Below are 18,424 nucleotides of genomic sequence, written 5' to 3'. Positions count from 1 at the left end.
TAGTTCACAAGTTTCCCTCGGGTTTTTCTGATAACCCTTTGTCATGAGACATACAAAGGCCCCTTTCAGACCGACAAGTGTCTTTCATAGTACATTCCCTGTCCTCGCTATTGACGCTTGCCATAGACATGCCTTCAAGAATGTTTGGCAAATCCAGATTTGATGACTGTGGCATCCTTAAATCCAATGGAGTCAGGATGGCACAGGAGCCTGACCCGTCCTTGGCCCGTCAGCCCACATGATTACAGCTCTAGGGCAACTTGTGAACGTATTGTGAACGTAATGTGAACTAGATCCGTGATTGAGACAAGTTGCGGACTTAGACACCACAATTCTGCTCAATCGGGTTTTGAACTCAATAATTCCCACGGTGTCAGTGTCAAGAGTTTAAAATGCTTATATTACATATTACATATTACATGTATATGTAATTAAACACTAATAGTAACAATCATTAACATCTAGTAATGATTAAACCTGAACCAATGTAGTAAGAGTAACAAATATCACCACAATTAGGTTTAGAGAGGAGATTATATAAACCCCTCCTCTCTCAGCCTTCAGAGATTTCCCCCAAGCAAAGATTACTCACTATTTTTAAAGAACAATTAAATTTCAACTGAAGTAAATATCAAGAGTCTTATATATATAAATAAGACTAGTGATAAGCTTCATCAACTTTAATCAGCTTCCTGATTAAAAGTAGGTAATACATTCTTCACCCCCCTCTGGATCCTCTACTTCCCCCAAGTAAAAACCCAATTGAGGTTAGTGACCTCCAATAACTCCAGGTCTTTTTCTTCTTTACTTCAAATTATATCTACTACATATTTGAAATAAAGAAGTAAAATTAAGTAAAGCCTACAAATTGACCATTTAGTGAGCATTGAGCACTCCTAAAGAGTGACCAACCCTCACAGCTATTGAGGCTTTTTGAGGTAAAAGATCTAGAAAATGATCATATGATATGTCTTCTGTTCAAATTTTTACTCTCAATTGGTTTATTTTCAATTTTAATGTTGATGGAGCAATGGCCCTTGGTATTGCGGGAAACACAACAGGTTTTGCACTTGCCCATTGTGTTGTGGGTCTTTGGGTTCAAAATGAATTTGTCGTGTTGCATGAAATAGCCAGTTGCTCACAATGCAACACAATGGCCAAACATTATCTTCTTCTAGTTCTAATGTAAGCAGACCTTACTCAAACTAACCTGAAAATCACCACAATAAAGAAAATATAACGGAAGCAATAAAGCAGTAAGAAACCGATAAGTAATGTTAGAAGATAACATTGTTCCTAAAGGACTGGAGGAACATTTTAAAGGTGAGAAAACAAGAGGGTAAGTTCCAAGACTTGTTACTGATCCAAGGGATTTCTAATGTGTACAACAACATCAGTATTATAACCTTTGATGTCAATTGTAGAAAAACAACTTACTCTATTTCCAAAAGATTAGGAAAGAGAGTACAAGGGAGGGGGCATCAGGCTATGTGTGGAGATTCTCAATCAAGGAAAACAAGCTGTGGATGATTTGTGCTAGAATTGATTGGAATTGATCAACCCAAAAGCTATGATGAGACTGAGTCAGAAAAGATAAAACAAAGGTACCATAACACTGTAAAATCCTAGGACCTAACTAATTACCACACTCTAATTCCCTCAATTTAATCATTAAAAACCTTCAAAAAAATGTCTTTCTTCCTCCTGTTTCCTTCACAATATTATCAAAAAACCCAAAAAAATGTTGTTTTATCTTTGTCAATCTCTGGTCTTTTATTTTGAAGTCATATCACCACTCTGGTGCCCGTTATAACATATGTTGTAATGAAAAGTGGCCCAAATTCAAGAAAAAAATGCTTTCAGTTGCTAACTTTTGTGAGATCAGCCACAGCGGAGCGGAGCGCTCTAAAACTCCAAAAAACTTGCTTTGAGTCACCAAGTTTAGTGAGATTTTCCCGTAGCATAGCGGAGCGCCTGAAAATGACGCACTGCTATGAGATGTCATAGCACCTGCAAATATATAGCATAGTGGTTGGCTGTTTATGATAGCACCAAACCCCTCTGCTTGTCAAAATAGCGATTATCTTGGCTAATTTGAATCCCTTACATGAATCAGATGGCCAGCCTAGTTCTCCCTTGGAATATGTCATAGAAACCAATGCCGCAAACACCTCCTGGTCCACCTCAGCCAAACTCGCCGCTGACCTAAAGAAGAACGAGCCCATCAAGACAGCTGAACAATTAGTCCCATCCCAGTACCATTGACACCTTCACTTATTTGTCAAATCTAAATCACAGACACTGCCTCCTCGTAGACGGTACAATTTTAAGGTTGACTTATTACCAGGTGCCCAACCCCAAGCCAGCCGTGTTATCCCTCTATCCCCAGCAGAGAACGCAGCATTAGAAGAGATGATAACCAAAGGCCTAGAGACTGGAACTATCCGGCGAACCACTTCTCCGTGGGCGGCACCCGTATTATTCACCGGAAAGAAAGACGGAAACCTACGACCTTGCTTTGATTACCGTAAACTTAATGCATTAACAATCAAGAATAAGTATCCGCTACCACTGACCATGGATTTAGTTGATAGTTTATTGAATTCAGACAGATTCACCAAACTTGACCTACGCAATGCATACGGTAACCTTAGAGTCGCTGAAGGGTATGAAGACATCCTAGCATTTGTATGCCACCAAGGCCAATTCACACCTCTTACTATGCCATTTGGCCCAACCGGAGCACCAGGCTACTTCCAATTTTTCATCCAAGATATACTCTTAGGACGCATTGGAAAGGATACGGCAGCTTTTCTTGATGACATAATGATTCACACTAAGAAAGGAGAAAACCACAAACTGGCAGTAGACAGCATCTTAGAGATCCTAGGCAAACACCAACTGTGGCTGAAACCCAAGAAGTGCAAATTCTCAAGATCTGAAGTCGAATATTTAGGTTTATTGATATCTCACAATAAGATCAAGATGAACCCTACCAAAGTCAAAGCAGTATCCGAATGGCCAATTCCGAAGAATGTATCTGAACTCCAACGTTTCATTGGATTTGCTAACTTCTACAGACGGTTCATTGATCAATTCTCGAAGACCACCAGACCATTGCACAACCTCACAAAAATGAATTCAAAATTCGATTGGGACGAACAATGTAACAAAGCATTTGAAAGCCTCAAAACATCATTCACATCAGCCCCTGTGTTAAAAATTGCCAACCCCTACAAATCTTTCATCCTAGAATGTGATTGCTCAGACTTTGCGCTAGGTGCAGTACTGTCTCAACGATGCGACAACGACGGAGAGATACATCCATTTGCCTACTTATCCCTTTCATTAGCACAAGCAGAACGGAATTATGAAATCTTCGACAAGGAACTATTAGCCATCATTGCCTCTTTTAAAGAATGGAGACACTACCTGGAGGGAAATCTCAACCGTCTAGAAGTCATTGTATACACCAACCACCAAAACCTGGAATCCTTCATGACAACTAAACAACTCACCAGACGACAGGCACGATGGGCGGAAACCTTAGGATGTTTTGATTTCACCATCAAATTCAGACCAGGTAGACAAGGAACCAAACCTGATGCTCTATCACGGAGACCAGACTTAGCACCGGACAAAGCTGACAGATTGACTTTTGGCCAACTCATTAGGATTGAAAGCATCACTCACTACACTTTCCTTGATGTGGACAGCATAGAACTGATCTTTGAGGACAAAACAATCAATTTAGAAGACCCAGAAAGATGGTTTGAGATTGACATCTTAGGCATGCAAGAGGACGAAGAAGCAAACTCAGAAGCCGGAGCAGTTCAAGGATTCGAATCCGACATTGAAATTATATCAGAGATCAGAGAATGTACAAAACATTGTCCTCGTTTAGTGGAGCTGATGAACGCAGTAACTGATCCCATCTCTTCTAAGATCAAGAAAGCAACGGAAAACTATCAGGTCCGGGACGGGATACTTTACCACCAAAACCGCATTGAAGTACCAGATGATGATGCAATCAAGCTCAAAATCTTGAAGAGTCGTCACGACAGCATCCTAGCAGGACACCCAGGCCGATCCAAGACACTAGGACTTATCAGGAGATGCTTCACGTGGCCCTCGATTAAATCATTTGTGAACCGCTACATGGATTCATGCAATTCTTGTCTCCAAGTCAAGAGCACGACACAGAAGCCCTATGGATCTTTGGAGCCATTACCCATACCGGCGGGCCTGTGGACAGATATCAGCTATGATCTAATTACTAAACTCCCTACATCTAATGGAAAAGACAGCATACTGACTGTAGTTGATTGCCTTACGAAGATGGCTCATTTTATTCCCTGTAACAAAAGCATGTCGTCAGATCAATTAGCGGATATCATGATCAAAGAAATCTGGAGACCGCACGGAACACCCAAAATGGTTGTATCAGACAGAGGAGGCATATTCATATCTCAAGTCACACGAGACCTGTCCAGGCGGTTGGGTATCAGTATTAAGTCTTCAACGGTGTTTCACCCTTGCACCGACGGGCAATCAGAGATAGCAAACAAAGCTATCGAACTATACTTACACCACTTTGTTTCTTACAGACAGGACAACTGGGAATCACTAATTCCATTGGCCGAATTCTCTTATAACAACAAAGACAACGTATCCACAGGAGTATCCCCCTTCAAAGCAAATTTTGGATACAACGCAAACTTCAGCGGAGTCCCATTGAGGAAACAGTGCATACCAGTGGTAGAAGAAAGAATGAAGAAAATACACCAAGTTCAAGACGAATTAAGACAGAGCCTAGAAGCAGCACAAGAAGAGATGAAGATTCAATTCAACAAAGGAGTTAGGCCAACACCCAACTGGAACGTAGGAGACTTTGTGTGGATTAACAGTCGGAACATATCAACCATGAGACCCAGCCCAAAACTGGATCACCGCTGGCTAGGTCCCTTTCCCATCATCAAGAAGATGTCTTGCTCTACTTACAAACTTAACTTACCTGCTTCGATGAGAGGAGTACACGCAGTATTCCACGTGTCGTTATTACAACTTCACAAGGCGGATACAATAGAAGGACGTCACACAAAGAAGCCCGACACAATCATCATAGAAGGAAACGAAGAGTGGGAAGTAGAAGACATCCTGGACTGTAGAATTAAGAAAAAAAACTGTGAGTACCTGATAAGCTGGAAGGGTTTTAGCGCTGAACACAACTCTTGGGAGCCAGCATCAAACATCAAGAATTGTAGTAAATTGGTGCAGGAATTCAACACAAATTACCCTCAAGCATCAACTAAATACAAGAAACAAAGAAAGAGGAAGTGGAGAGGGCATAGCTTTTTCCCACAGGGTTTTTTAACGCTGCCCGGGGAAGAATGCAGACTTGCAAGAGGAAGTTGGGCATTAAAGGGGGAATCATGTTATGAGTCTAACCGGTAGCATTCATGACATGTGTGCGCTCCCATGTCACATACATATCACTAGACAAGCTTGTACTTCAACCGCTGACGTGGTAGTGTGGATACCCATCGGACAATCTCATCATAACACTATAGGCACCTATCAGAGCTCACCCTCGTTGAGCAGAGAGCAAAGAGAGGCCTTAACACCGCTACCATACTGGCATTTGAGCATGGCACATCTTTCATGGATCATTTTTCACCAATGAAATTAATTCCCATCTTAAAGCACTACTCAAAGCAACCTAAAAATTGGAGGCAAAGTTCAATGGACTTGACAAAAAGAGGCCACCGGTTTTTGGATCTCACCACATTAAGAGAAGCACTTTTCAACTGTGGTGAAGAGGAATTAGCTATACTTGTGGTAGCTTTTACAGCTTTCTGGGGAACTGCCTGTCTAGGCAAGCTGATATTGGACAATCCAACAAGACAGGTCCCTCATTTGCAGGATTTGGGATGGGCTCCGGATGGCTCAGACATAGTCATCAATCTTCATGAGACAAAGATGGCTTTACAAGGAGAGGTTTACAAGTTCGCCTTGAGAAGCAAGACTCTTTACTGGATCCAGGTACCATTCTCAAAGGATTGTATGATTTTGACCTAGAAAATCAACCAATTTTGTGTTTATCTTATCAATTAATGGGAAGAAAGTGCAGCTAAGAAAACAGAGTACAATCAAACAGTTTAGGAAAATCTGGAATGTTAATCAACCAAAGTCTAAACAGCTCCTCTATGAGCACTCTTTCTGGAGAGAAGATGCTTTGGTAAGATGGATTTTGGGTGCCTCTAGAGCGGAAATCAAACACTGTGGGAAATGGTCATTAGATGCATATTGTATATATCTAAGAAATTTCTCCTCAAAAGATCTCAGAAAAACAAAGTATTTTTCACATAGCCTTTGTTTGTAAGCAACGTTCATGTTGTGCTGAATTCTTTTCTGCCTATCAAGTGTTGTCCACTCCTATTTTCCTCTCAAGTTTTTGGGTGCTTCCTTCCTGCGTTTATATTTTTTTCAGATCTTCTTCAAATACATCTGTGTACCTTTGCCAAATTTAACAAGATTGAGCCAGTCATTAATCATGTCTTACTTAGTCAAGACAACAGAGATGCAGTGTTCTTTTTGTTGTGGGTTCAATATGGGACATAATGAAAGCTTATGCAGATTTACTCGCAAAGGCTCGAGGTGTGGGATTTCCGGCTCACAGCTCTTCCCCTCGACAAGGTAATGGGGAGAGAAGCCCACCTTCTTGATACTCATTGTTCTCGCCCCTTGAGATGAGCAATTTGGATAATGATTTATTAGCTCCTCACCCATCCTGTGGCTCAAGGGGCCACCTCCACACCACCATCTGTTGTTTGTTGATTTTTATTAGTTGTTCAGTACAACTCTCAATCTGTTTTGTAGTGGTTACAAATTCAATGAATGCTAGATTTTGTGTTTCTCAATCAGAAGAAACATCACACGTATTCTCTATCAACAAGTGCATAGAAGATGGGACATAAACCCATCTTCTCATCCCATAAGGAAAGCCTACTCTCCGTCATACTAGGAATGGATTTCACATACATGATTTTTAAAATGACTTACCGATCAATGAGCATATCCAGTACAGCAACGAACCTACTAGTTTGCTGCAAAGATCTAGCAGCCTGACCGTCTACTGCATCTAAAATTTGTGAGATCAAATGTGCAATCTTACAATACTTTGACTGTTACGACATTCAATGCAATGAAACTGCTGGTAGAATGATTCGAGAATAACCTGTTGAATGAAATGCATTGAAGATTAGTAACGGTTGAGATCTGGAGGGGTTCTTTGAAGATGATCGTGAAAAGAGACTGACCGATTGGGTTGGTACCAAATAGGAAACTTTGGGGTTTCGATCTGATGATTTGTTTTCAAATGGATGAGATGTTCGTTGAGCGAATTGGACAATTTGTTTGAATTAATGAAATAGTTTATGAATTAGCTATGGATAAGAATGGCTTTTCTTCAGAGATTGATGATACTAACATGTTTTCATTTGTACGAGGTGGATCCAAGTTAGGATTCAATGATAAAGATGAGTTCGATGATGATGAAGTAGTTGTCTTAGTGGATGGTGGAAAGTTGAGTTGATGATGGTTGTTGTTCGTTGAAGTGAATGAGATTGGTTTGATACTTGATCGATTTGAAGTTGAGATTGGTAAACAGCAAAGTTAAAAGTCTGATAAACTGTTCTGATGCTGAAAATGAAATGGATCCGTTGAAGAATCTGTTCGAAATCCAAATGCGAGCTTCAAGGCTGTGTTCATGTACTCAAGTTCTCAGTGTAGGAGTTAAAGACTTTCAAATCAATCGGATTCTCAGAACATGACCTCAGTCAGTTTATCAAATCGACTCTTTGAGGAACTTAAGTGACCTTGATGAATTCAAGATTGCTCATAGGAGGCCTGGACAAAAACATTTCAGGTTGAAGAGTATCATTGATTCAAAACAATCTGAGTAGCAAAAATTTGAGAGAATATTGTCATAGGATCACTTGGTTTACAAATCAGCTGGCGTACATGAAGAAACTGGTGCAATGATGGCTATGATAAGCAGAAAGCAAGCTGACTCCGAACTTTGATCAGGAGAATGCGTAGGAGACTTCTGGAGGAAATAAATTTTTGCATGTTGTGATAAGGTCTGTGTTTACCTCCACCTATAGCCCTCCTGAACTTGCCACATACGTTGATTGCCTTGACATCTGCCAGATCAGCAACAACCGGGTCCAGATTGACATGCAGTTGAGCAGGATGGGGAGATATTACTATTAATGGGTGAACCAGGTCCAAAGTCACGAGTTTTAAGGACTCTTGAGCTAGTGAGATTTATTTTGTGTAGACAGGTATCATATACAATCAGTCAAACACTGTGCGGCAGTAGAGTAACAAGAGTTAATGTCCATAACCTCCACTTACAATCTTTTTTCAATGATGGGAGTAAACTCTACAGATCGTCGTTGTAGGACTTCAAGAGTGACACTGAGATCAAGCAAGTCATATATTGTAGGTAAGTTTCTCAGAGTAGTTAAAGTAAGACAGAGAAAGATAAGGCTTTGCTCACGTTTGGTCAACTTGGACGCGGCGGGCAGAGATTGTGGCTGTAAGAAGAGATAGAGGATTGAGTAAGATTGAGTACCAATGGAGATATAGATTAGTGTGTATAAATTCGCTGACCTGCTAGACCAGCAGCAATGATAATTTTGAAGAAAAGCATGGCAAATTCTTGATTGTTGAAGAATGAGACAGGTTTGATGACAAGTCTTGGTGTGAGAGGGAATGAAGGACATTTTGGAGGGGCTCTGCATTAGAGAACCACTCAACCGAGTGCGAGACGCGGCGTGGGACTTTGATGAGTTTATGATTTCCATCTCTAAACTTAGCAAAGTCTCACGCTGTCGCCTCGCGACAGGACCCAGGAATGCACCTACATATAGAGGTATGTAACGAGAATCCCGACCGTTTTTTGGCGCGGTTTTCGGGCACTTAACACCACATTTACAACAGCTACAGTAGTGCAAAATATGTGTGAGATTGAAGGCTTTCATTTAAGCTAGCTTTCAGCCTCATAGCACCTATACTTCCCGAGTTAAACGGATGTAACGGTCAAAACAGCCCTAAATTGAAGGTCGGGATCAGGCCTTGGAGGCACATTTTTTTTTTGCGCCAATCGATTTTGAACCAAGGTGAGTGAAGTTGAGAGACTTGGAGTAGGTTCATTCAATAGCCCTACTCCATGCGCATCTTTTGAAGTGCTCTGGAACTTGAGACAATGAGTTTTGTGTTGTGTAGAGCCCAAAAACTGAAAAACATGTTTTGTTACATACCTTTATAGGTGCATTCCTGGGTCCTCTTGCAACCAAGCCCCAGCAAGGGATTTACATATGGTTATGGCCTAGCCATGTGTAGGTGTAGGTCCATGACTGTGGCACAGTAGCCCTAGTCTCTCCACCTATATACAGCTGTTTCAACAAAGATTGATTTTTTTTGAAAATCTTGCCAATGCGCAAAACCCGGGTTTTGTCCCTTACTTGTTTTGTCTCTCCGCTGATTGGAAAAATACAGAAAAGAATAAACCTGTAATCAAGTTTTGTCTCTGGTTTTAACCGCTGCGGGGACAACTTTCTCCAAAAAAAAGTTGTCAACCTTTCTTGAAACGGCTGTACATAGCCCGCCCAGCTCCCGCTCCCGACTCCTTCCGCATCCTTGTTGTGGTTGGATCCCTGAGCGGATAGCTGAGCGTGTGCTCTTACAGGTTATGAGCCCAGCGTTACTAGCTGTGTGACCAAGTGAAACAAGCGAAAAGAGCAAAAAGGCAAAAGAGCAATTAAGAAGTGATTTTTAAAAACACCAAGCAAAGATAATAAAGCAATAAACTTACTGGATATATTGATCATCAAAACATAAGGAATTAAAAGTGATATTTTTCGGAAAGAAAGAAAAGAAATTTATTATAATTGAGTCAAATCATTGCATCCCAACATCATCAACTCTTGATGCCAGCTTGCTGAGCTGAGGAGGCGTTTCAACTTTTATTTTTTGTACCTTTGACAATTCAATTTTTTGATTCCAAAGATGAATTATCACTATTCTCACCAACAACATCCTCACCACCTTTCCTTCAACTACTCCATATACTCTACCACCTTCTCTACTTCTGCAAGCTCTTCACTGTCTCACCACTTTCTCCTCCGACATCCAACTCTTAACTTTGCACTTTGCACCTCATCTACACTTCCACTCCTACCATTCCCATTTCTCATGACCAGCTCCTTGAAGTCTTGCTCATTGACAAAAGCCAACCCCGTGCTCAACGGCTTGGCGGCTACAACAAGCCATGCCTCCTGGTCCATCCACTAGGGGACCAACTTCAAAGGACCCGCTCTTGTCTTTGGTACCTACACTGATCTCGACTCTTCCACCGCGTCTGGTCTCAGCCCCACCACTGGAGCCAAATTGCCCTGTCTCCAAAGTCCTAAGATCGAGCTCTATATATACCTCCTTGTGTCACTCAATCATGATTCATCAAGTCTACATCAGTAAATTTCGCAAGCCCTGCACTTGATTTGATCCAAACTGAACCTGTTCTCGACTCTACACGGCTTGATCATACTCCTGAAGTTTTTTGTAATTCATTCTATTTTTAGTTTTAAATGAGGGAACTGTCAAAAAAAGGTTGGGATTGACATACCCATCAATTGTTAATTTGCTGCCGGTTTGTTAATTTTAGATTAGTAATAAACTCAGCCTGGCACAGCCTCAGCCTGAGCCACATGTACAGTCAGTGACAAAAAGTTTACGTACCTGTACCATAGCTTGCCTATTGGGCAACTCTCAAAAAGCATATGTACTCAACATCTGACTACTGATATATCTGAAATTACATGGTCTAGATGGCCACTCATCAGAGTACGTATGATTGAATTTCAGGATTCATAACTGTAACATAGACTCTGAAATACAGTCACTTTTAACAGGGAGTGTGTCCACCCTTTGCTTTGAGCACAGCCTTGATTTGATCAGGTACGGATTCAACCAAAGCCTGAAGCTTGCTCTGAGGGTTTGCCTTCCACTTGGTATACAACGTTTTGAGAACTTTTTTGGTTGTCCAATGTTTTTGAGTCTTGATTGACGTCTTTTGCGGTCGTTGTGAGTCACTGTATAGACAGTCAACTTGTGATGGCCCAGTTTCTTGGCAATTTGAGTGCCAGGAACCCCAGCTTGGTGCATTAAAACAATAGAGGCCTTTTGAGTGGGCGACAGGCTACAAGTCTTCATTTTCAGACAAGTTCTGAATGAGGTATGAGGAAGTTATTCAAGAGACAGAGCGCCCATAGACTGGGATTACATATGTACTTGAGGTACGTAAACTTTTTGTCACTGACTGTACAGTGTACACAGATGAGTTTAACACCGGGAGGAATATTACTGTCAGAGATGACAATTACTTGGGAGGACAAACAAACCACCCAGAAAGAGGAAGGGTTTTTGCTGTAACATAGAATGTTCTTCTTGAGATTGTCAGAAGTTGTGTTGCCTTACTTCAAAAAGGTAGAATGATGAGGTACATAGATGATCTTGAATGCAATGTTTGGAACTTCAAACTTTGAAAACTCAAGCAGTAGAACATGACACTACACCAAATGTGATCTTTACCGGGCGGTAAAGAAAACTACTGACATGAAAAGTCCTGAGGCAACAGGAAGAGAGCTAAAAATCTGAAAAAATATGCACCTTGTTCCTAGATGTTGGGGCGTCATGATGAGTATTTTTTTGTATTTTACACACAGATATTGGTTTATGTACTAACAATAAACGCTGGAAATCATCAAAAACTCACATGTAACAATACCTGAAATTTGGGTCATGAGTATGAAGACAATATTTTGTGGTCTAAAAACTTCAATAACTTTTGCAATTCTGCTCCAAATAACTCAATTGTTGGTTCATTCAAAAGCTGGACTATTCTCCTACACACTTCATAATGTTAGTAAGGTGCTATCTAGTCATTTAAACACTCTACATATGTTCAAACAGTTCTGCATGAATAGCTCTGTAGGATCTTTTTTAGACCAGCTACAGATGTGATGTCTGAATGAAAAATGTAGAGGAAAGACTCACCTTTTTAATGCACTTCAAATCGAGTGATTTGATTCAGAACGGCAAAAGTTATGGATGTTTGAAGATTCCAAAATCCTGTCTTCAAAGTCAAGGGCCAAATTTCAGGTATTGTTACAGGTGGGTTTTTGATGATTCTCAGCCTTTGTTGTTAGTACATTAACCAATATCTGTGTGTAAAATACAAAAAAATACTTGTCATGACGCCCCAACATCTATGAACAAGGTGCATATTTTTTCAGATTTTTAGCTCTCTTCCTGTTGCCTCAGGACTTTTCTATGTCAGTAGTTTTCTTTACCGCCCGGTAAAGATGACATTTTGTGTAGTGTGATGAACTGAAAACAAACAACCCACTGTGAGTAAAGGTTGGAATTCAGGAAGGTATGTGAGGTAAGTATACCTCACATTCTGATCAGAGTTGAGATGAGAGTGGGTGTGGATGTATCTTGATAAATCAAATGAAGTTCAATGAGACCAGTTGGTTGTGGTGCACGCATCTTCTATTAGAACCTGACTTGACCAACACATACTGATACAAAACATTATAATATCAGTGAACTCCTCAACACATACATCCTTACAGTAACTTCTGAGATGTGCAACACCATTGAAAATCTTACCACTTTTCCTTCAAGACACCACAATATTGTACCTCTTTCCTGCTGGACTCAGGATCAGGCTACTGTGAAAAACTTGAGTCAGCAAGAATATCATTGTTAACAAACTTCTGCCTTTGTTCAACTTCTAGATGCCTGATAAATGGAAAGATCCCGGAAAGTTTGACGCTGAGTGCAGGACTATGAAATCAAGGAAGCGTAAGTCCTCTTGCCAAGTTGGCCTTTTTTCAAGGTTGAACTGTGCAATTCAAAATTCAATCCACTCAACACCTCTTAAAAGCAGCCAACAAAAATGCCTTGCAATACCTTTCAGACAGGATTGAAAAGACAGTTTGTACATAGATTGTTCATCATCATCAATCAATGAGTTCTTCATTGAGTCTTATTTTGGATGTGGCCTTTGCATTTGTGTCAACAAAATAAATAGAAAATGAGTGGCTCAATTTGGAATTTTTCAGAAACCTCATTTCTATAGTAGAATTTTGGATGTTTGTCTCTTATGAATTTGCTTTTAATGTAGCCAAAAATAACTTTGTTGAGTGCTGAGAATCTCCATGTATGTCAAACACAAATGCTTTACGCTTCAATTGTTAAAAAACTATTTTTTCAAACTCATTTTGGAACCAAAAATTAAATCAACATTATAATTATTTTTTCACTCCTTCTTTGCCTCCCAATAGAGATCAATTTGAAAAAAGCTATGAAAGACTAAAATTTCAAATAAAAACCCCAATCCAAAAAAAGTAAAATGAATCACACAAGATCAATACAAACACATCTTTTCTTCAACAAAAAAAGAGTGCTTGGCACCAAATGCAACTTCAACAGCTTTTGAGAATCCCAGATGTGAACAACACTTTGGGCAGTGGTCAAGCTGATCTTGCTTGAGAGATTTTTTGTTTTGTTTTCATATACATGAGATGAGGTTAAGACTTGACACACATTGGGAACTGAGTAAATTGGTGATTGAGGTTCCAATGGGGTACAGTTGAAAGCCTTGGGTATGCTAAAAGATGGTGCTGGTCAACAAGTTGAAAGGTGTGATATTGTGCTGGAATACATGGCTGTTTTGGAAGAGGGGCTTATTTAAGCTTACATAGTATCCAGGAATGCACCCATAAAGGTATGTATCAAAACTTGTTTTTCAGTTTTTGGGCTCTAAACTACACATTACTTCTTGTCTAAAGGTTCCGAGCACTCCTAAGGATGTGAATGGGCTATCAAACAAGCCTGCTCCAAGGCCCTCCACTTTTATGACTTTGGCGTAAAATCAGTTGGGATATCTTTTTGGCCTTCAAGGCCTGATCCCAATGCTCAATTTCATGTGCGTCTTTGGCTGTTACATCCAATTATCTCTGGAATTCTGGGTGCTATGATTTTGAAAGCTACCTTCAATTCAAGCCTTCATTCTCATGCCCATATTGTGCTACTTTAGGTGCTTTCAAAGTGTGTTTTTGTGCCCAAAAGCCTCACCAACAATAAGTCTAACTTGTTGGTACATACCTCTAGAGGCAAATTTCTGAGTCCTGCCAGCATGCTCTTGAATAACCCTGGGGCAGCAACGCAGACGTTGCGTGCTGTGCTGCACTTGCGTTGCAGTTTTTCTGACCGCACCACCCCGTAGAATTGATTTTTCAGTTGCGGCCTGACCCGCAGCGCAACAGGATTGCTTGAATTGTTTTTTTTTTGCGCCACAACAACGTTTGCTGCGTTGCTGCACTGGAAAACTTTCAAATTGATGTTTTTTGGGTGCTGTTGCGCCTGTTGCGTTGCGCAGCGGTTGAGGCGCCGCACAAACTAGCCTGAATTTTTTTGTTGCGGTATCTACCACAACACAGCGTCTGCTGCTTGTTGGTGTTGCGTGTTGCAGAGCAACACATCAAAAAACAGGCGTGCTGCAACGTGTTGCGTTGCTGGCACAGGCTTGTCACAAATGAGCTTGCACAGTGATTACAAAGACACCCTGTGTCCTCACTGTTGAAGATATAGCAAGCAATAAGAAAGGGATGAGTCCCACAGCTCACTTGGGCCTTGGCAGGGGCCTGGGATTAAAATTATGTGTTAAAGGATGAACCTACCTTAACTTGTGCATTGCAGGTTTTCCACTTGCACTCTCTCCCACTTTCTCCCTTTTCCTTCACAACCTTTGCACTTGTTCTTTTTGATTTTTTCATACATACATATCTTTTCCTTGTTTTCATCAATCTGTGCTGTTTGGCCTCAATTTGTACATGATTTTGTTTGTGTTGCAAGTTGGTCTGATTCTTATTAACAATCTTTCAAAAGCTGGAATGCTAACAAGGCACGTACCATTTGTTTTGATTGGTATCTACCATCAACACCTCTCTCATCTAATTAATTCATCCACCCATTTGGTTGAACCATTCAATTCAGAGATCAAATCCAATTAGCCACACTCATCTATCTTGATTATTTTCAATTCACTCTTTCCTTTTTTTGTTTGTGTAACAAAATCATTATCTTTTACCAACATTTGTGGTTTTTTGTTTGTTAAGAATCTCTCAGTTGTCTTGGAACAAGGATAGTTGCAATCTCTTTGTATGCACAACAGCACCGATGAGCAACTTATCACTACACAATCTAACAAAGAATAATCTGACCTAAATAGAGGTACAGAAGATATTAGTCTATAAGCTATCTGACTTTGATAACTGATCTTAGGAAGTTCTAGAGACATGAGTCTATAAAAATGAAAACATATATGAAAGCAAAATAAGGAAACAAAACATATCAATGTGATATTGTGGAATATAACAACGCCCAGACAGCAGCGCAACGCAGCGTTAAGGGAAGTTTGCGCGTAGAGTAGCTGTTTCCGACATCAGGAAATTCCCCATATATGTAATGGTGCTCATAAAGTTATGCTAGAAATTCTTGCATAACTGATTTGGAATCTCAACACTATCTCACATTGTTAACATAGCTAATATAGTTACGTTAACGCCACAGTAACTGGATGACTTGAAAAAAAAAACTCAAGCATTAAAACATATATACATGACAATGAAAAGAGCTTTTGAATTAAAAGAGTGACTGAATAAAATCAAAACAATTGCCTCAAGTAGGCCAGTCACATGAAATAATGAAAAGTTATAGTGAGGTCACATAACTGATGAGACACAAGTTCGTGATACACACGTGAACCAGACAATCTGACTGAGATGTCACAGTCTTGGATTGACAGTGAGCAGGAGCGATAAGACTTGATGTCTCAGAATGTAAGATGTATATAAATATATCTGAGTGATAATAGATTATGTTAATTGTGATGAGAGTGAGATAGAAACACAAATTTGGATATGTTTATATATACACAAGTTTCTGAAGCTGAACAAGAGTTTAGAAAACTGATTCTTACAAGATGAGCGTGCAGAAGTGCAACAGATGAGCCTCATTGCTGATTGCTCAGTACAAGGAGAAAGTGTTGAGTATTGGAGATATGTGTAGTGTATCAACATTCCCCCTTGCTCAATACTTTCGTAGGTGTGGGAAGTGAGTTTGTGGATATGAGGTGGACTTCTTTGGTATTTACATTACCAATTAGAAAACGACACCGATTGAGCATGTCCTTTGGGGCGTTCTTTGTGAGAAAGTCAGCAGGCATTAGTTTTGTGTCAATCATGTGTGTGGATATTTGATGTGAAAAGATTAAGTCCCGAATGAAATGGTGTCTTATGTCTATATGTTTTGATCGGCTGTTTGTGGCTGATTCTTGAGAGAGAAATACTGCACCGTTGTTGTCGTTGAATATACTAAGAGGTGGGAGAGATATTGGAGAAGTTGGAATGGGATTATGAGTTAGATGTGAAATCATTTGTCTAAACCAAAGACAGTGTTTCGCGCAGTCGCCAAGGGCCATGTATTCCGCTTCGGTGGTGGACAATGCTACAGTAGGCTGTTGACGACTTTTCCAGCTGATTAAGGATCCTCCTAAGGTGAAGATATACCCAGTAGTTGATCTGCGGGTCTCAGAGCAGGCCGCGTAGTCGGCATCAGCATATGCTCGGAGTTCGGTCGATGGAGTATGGTGTTTCTTGAAGATTATGCCACGATCAATAGTTCCTTGAATGTATCTGAGAAGATGTTTCACTGCTTTCCAGTGTCTATATGTATATTTGGATGAGTAGCGAGCTAGAGTTGAAACAGCATATTGTATATCAGGGCGAGTGTGAACAGCTGCCCAGTTGATGCAGCCAATTGCTTGTTGGCATGGTAGGTGAGCAGCGTCTTCAATTTCTTCATTTGTGCCAGGAGAAAGGTCGACAGAGGTTGGTAAAGGTGTAGGTGCAGTGTTGCAGTGTGTCATGTCAAAGAGATCAAGAATGTTTTTGAGGTAATGTTCTTGAGATAGATGGATAGTGGGATTGTCTCTGTCGCGAGTAATTTTTATTCCAAGGTGAAGCGTAGGTTCAGTGGTCCATACAAGTTTGTATAATTTTTCTAATTTTTCTCTTGTTTCTTTTAATAGAGCTTTTGAGTTTGAGAATGCTAAACCATCATCGACAAACATAGGTATGTGAATGATTTCGTTGTTTCTTCGAAGAGAGAAAAGGGAGTTGTTGTCTTTATATGGAGTGAATCCAATGCTTCGAAGCTTCTCTTCAAGATCGGCGTTAAATTCTCAATGAGCCTGTTTTGTACCATAGATTGATTGCTTGAGTAGCCAGACTTTCTTTGGAGATCTAGGGTTGTAAAAACCTTGGACTTGACGAGTATAGACTGGTAGTTTCATCTTTCCGTTGAGAAAAGCGGTGCAAATGTCAAATTGCTCCATTTCCCAGTCCTCAGAAGCGCAGAGAGAAAATAGCATGTTCATGGTGTCTGATTGTACTACTGATGCAAAAGTTTTGTCATAATCTACACCCCATATCTGATGATTACCTAATGCTACCCATCTGGCCTTGTATTTGATGATGTTACCGTGTTCATCGCGTTTTCTTTTTAGACGCCACATGCCTCCTATTACGTTTGCTTCTGAAGGAGCATCAACTAGTTCACCGACATTGTGAGAGGTTAGAGAGTTGAATTCACTCTCCATTGCTTTGATCCAATTTTCGCGTTCATTGCCTCTCATTGCTTCAGCGTAGGATGGACAGTCAGCGCTTCTTTTTGCAGCGTAAATTGTGAGGTTGCCATAACGAAGAGGGGGTTTTCGATCACGCGCAGGACGTTGAGAAGGAGGGTGAGGGATGATTTTTGGTATTTGTGTATTCGAGACAGGTAATTGAGAGCTGTTGACAGGATTTGTTGTGTTGTTATTTATTTCATTTTGTTCTTCTAGTATGATGTTTGAGGTAACAGTATGGTTGTGTGATTCTTTCATTGATTCTGATTCAACTTCTTTTTCTTTGTTTGAAACTATGTTAATGTTGTTGTTCTTGGGTCTTTTTATCCTAATAATTAGTTTGTTTTCTTTTCCTTTTTCTATTTCTATTTCTTCCTCATTTGCTTTTTGTAATTCTTTTTGATATTGTATATGTTTTTCTTTTTCTTTTTGATATTGTATGCGTTTTTCTTTTGCTTTTTGTAATTCTATTTCTTTTGCTTTTTGTAATTCTTTTTGATGTTCTATGTGTTTGTCTTTTTCTTTTTCTAATTTTAGTCTTAATTCTTTTTCATGTGCAATTTGTTGTTGTCTTGCTTCTTCTAATTTTGCTTCTAATTCTTG

General features: G+C 40.1%; 2 protein-coding genes across 2 annotated transcripts; both read right to left on the bottom strand.

Annotated features, from left to right (window-relative positions):
- Window positions 1-6,932: 6,932 nt before the first annotated feature.
- MELLADRAFT_84735 (uncharacterized protein) lies at window positions 6,933-7,499 on the bottom strand (the record flags this gene model as incomplete). Its single annotated transcript, XM_007408061.1, has 4 exons — window positions 6,933-7,020; window positions 7,063-7,184; window positions 7,320-7,360; window positions 7,490-7,499. 4 exons carry the CDS (start codon window positions 7,497-7,499, stop codon window positions 6,933-6,935), a joined length of 261 nt encoding a protein of 86 aa, XP_007408123.1.
- Window positions 7,500-8,212: 713 nt separating this feature from the next.
- Window positions 8,213-8,716, bottom strand: MELLADRAFT_124536 (uncharacterized protein; the record flags this gene model as incomplete). The annotated part of the gene is made up of 4 exons (XM_007408060.1): window positions 8,213-8,312; window positions 8,419-8,481; window positions 8,564-8,600; window positions 8,677-8,716. 4 exons carry the CDS (start codon window positions 8,714-8,716, stop codon window positions 8,213-8,215), a joined length of 240 nt encoding a protein of 79 aa, XP_007408122.1.
- Between the last annotated feature and the right edge of the window lie 9,708 nt (window positions 8,717-18,424).

This window comes from Melampsora larici-populina (assembly GCF_000204055.1).
Source record: "Melampsora larici-populina 98AG31 unplaced genomic scaffold MELLAscaffold_11, whole genome shotgun sequence".
In the NCBI taxonomy this organism is placed as follows: domain Eukaryota; kingdom Fungi; phylum Basidiomycota; class Pucciniomycetes; order Pucciniales; family Melampsoraceae; genus Melampsora; species Melampsora laricis-populina.
The sequence above is the reverse complement of the archived record's forward strand: the minus strand, read 5'-3'. Positions and strand labels throughout refer to the sequence as shown.